General features: G+C 33.6%; 1 protein-coding gene across 1 annotated transcript in view; it reads left to right on the forward strand.

Annotated features, from left to right (window-relative positions):
* DCN (decorin) overlaps positions 1 to 1,139 on the forward strand; it is a 46,960-nt gene extending 45,821 nt beyond the window's left edge. Inside the window, exon 5 of the mRNA XM_012664014.1 lies at positions 399 to 1,139. Coding sequence (XP_012519468.1) covers positions 399 to 593 — 195 coding nt within the window. The 3' untranslated portion in view covers positions 594 to 1,139. The remainder of the gene's footprint in view (positions 1 to 398) is intronic.
* The last annotated feature ends 335 nt before the right edge of the window (positions 1,140 to 1,474 follow it).

A 1,474-nucleotide genomic window follows, 5' to 3' on the forward strand; every position in this document is an offset into this window, starting at 1 on the left:
GAGGAAAAGCAATCAGGGTGACTTCAGTCATCTAGAAAGAGAAAATAGTGGCATGGACAAAGTTATGGGAGTAGATGGGGAAGAAGAACTGGATGGTGTGTACATTTTGAAGGTTGAGCTCATGAGATTGTTGACAATTGAGTAGAGGGTGTATGAAAAACGGAGGCTCAAAGATAACGACAATGTTCATAGCCTGAGTATCTAGAATAATTAACATGAAACTTACTGAGATGCGGAAAAGCAAGTTTGGGAAGGAGGGAGCAATAAAAAGTTTGGTTTGAAAAGTATTAAAGTGTTTAGACTGAATGATGAAAATATTGAAAAGAATAAAGTATTTACATGAAGGTCCTTAATATATTTAGGGAAAAATAATCATTCCCCATTGTTTCATATTGCAGGTTGTCTACCTTCATAACAACAATATCTCTGTAGTTGGAACAAATGACTTCTGCCCACCTGGGTACAACACCAAGAAGGCTTCTTATTCGGGTGTGAGTCTTTTCAGCAACCCGGTCCAGTACTGGGAGATCCAGCCATCCACCTTCCGATGTGTCTATGTGCGCTCTGCCATTCAGCTCGGAAACTACAAGTAATTCTTAAGAAAGCCCTCATTTTTATAACCTGGCAAAATCTCATTAATGTAATTGCTAAAAATAAGTAAATAAATAAAAGCTAGATACTGGAAACCTAACTTCAATGTGGATGTGTTACCCACATGACTTATTATGCATAAAGCCAAATATGCAGTTTAAATAATTGCCTATAATAAAAAAAAATACTTTGCCTGCCATTTTCAGAATCATTTTTTGAAGCTTTCTGTTGATGTTAACTGAGCTACTACAGATATTCTTTTTTCACTAAATGTAAAATTTGGAGTAAATATATATGTCAACATTTAGTAAAGCTTTTTTTTTGATTTTCAGAAAAAAAATCAAATAAAAAGAGTATCAGTCTTCTGTAATTCATTGAACAATCAGCTCCTTTGACATAAAGTCAAATGCCAAACACTTGCTCTGTATTAATCCCCATTATTACTGGTAAAGCCTCATTTGAATGTGTGAATTCAATACAGGCTATGTAAAATTTTTTGCTAATGTCAATCTTTTGAAAAAATAAATTAAAAAATACATTCAAAATTACCATCGTATAAAAGCTTAATTATAAATATTCCCTGAAGTCAGTGTTCTGAAGAGAGTAGACATTGCTTTGTTCACAATGACAGCACATCTTTTCAAGTTCTCAGCCATTTCTTCTACCCGTCTATTACATTTTAGTATGGTAACTTACATTATCCATGTTCAATGGTAAGATTATTGGGCACAAAGCATACTTTTTCTGATGGTGTAGAGCACTAATATTTCCAATCGCTAATTAACTAAATCAATTTAAAACTACCGTACACATATAATCAGGCTGCTTGTCTGAGCATTTTTGCAATTGCTAGATGTATTAGAAATACTTACTGTCTTTAGTA

The sequence above is a fragment of the Propithecus coquereli genome, unplaced genomic scaffold (assembly GCF_000956105.1).
Source record: "Propithecus coquereli isolate 6110/MARCELLA unplaced genomic scaffold, Pcoq_1.0 Scaffold85, whole genome shotgun sequence".
Lineage (NCBI taxonomy): Eukaryota > Metazoa > Chordata > Mammalia > Primates > Indriidae > Propithecus > Propithecus coquereli.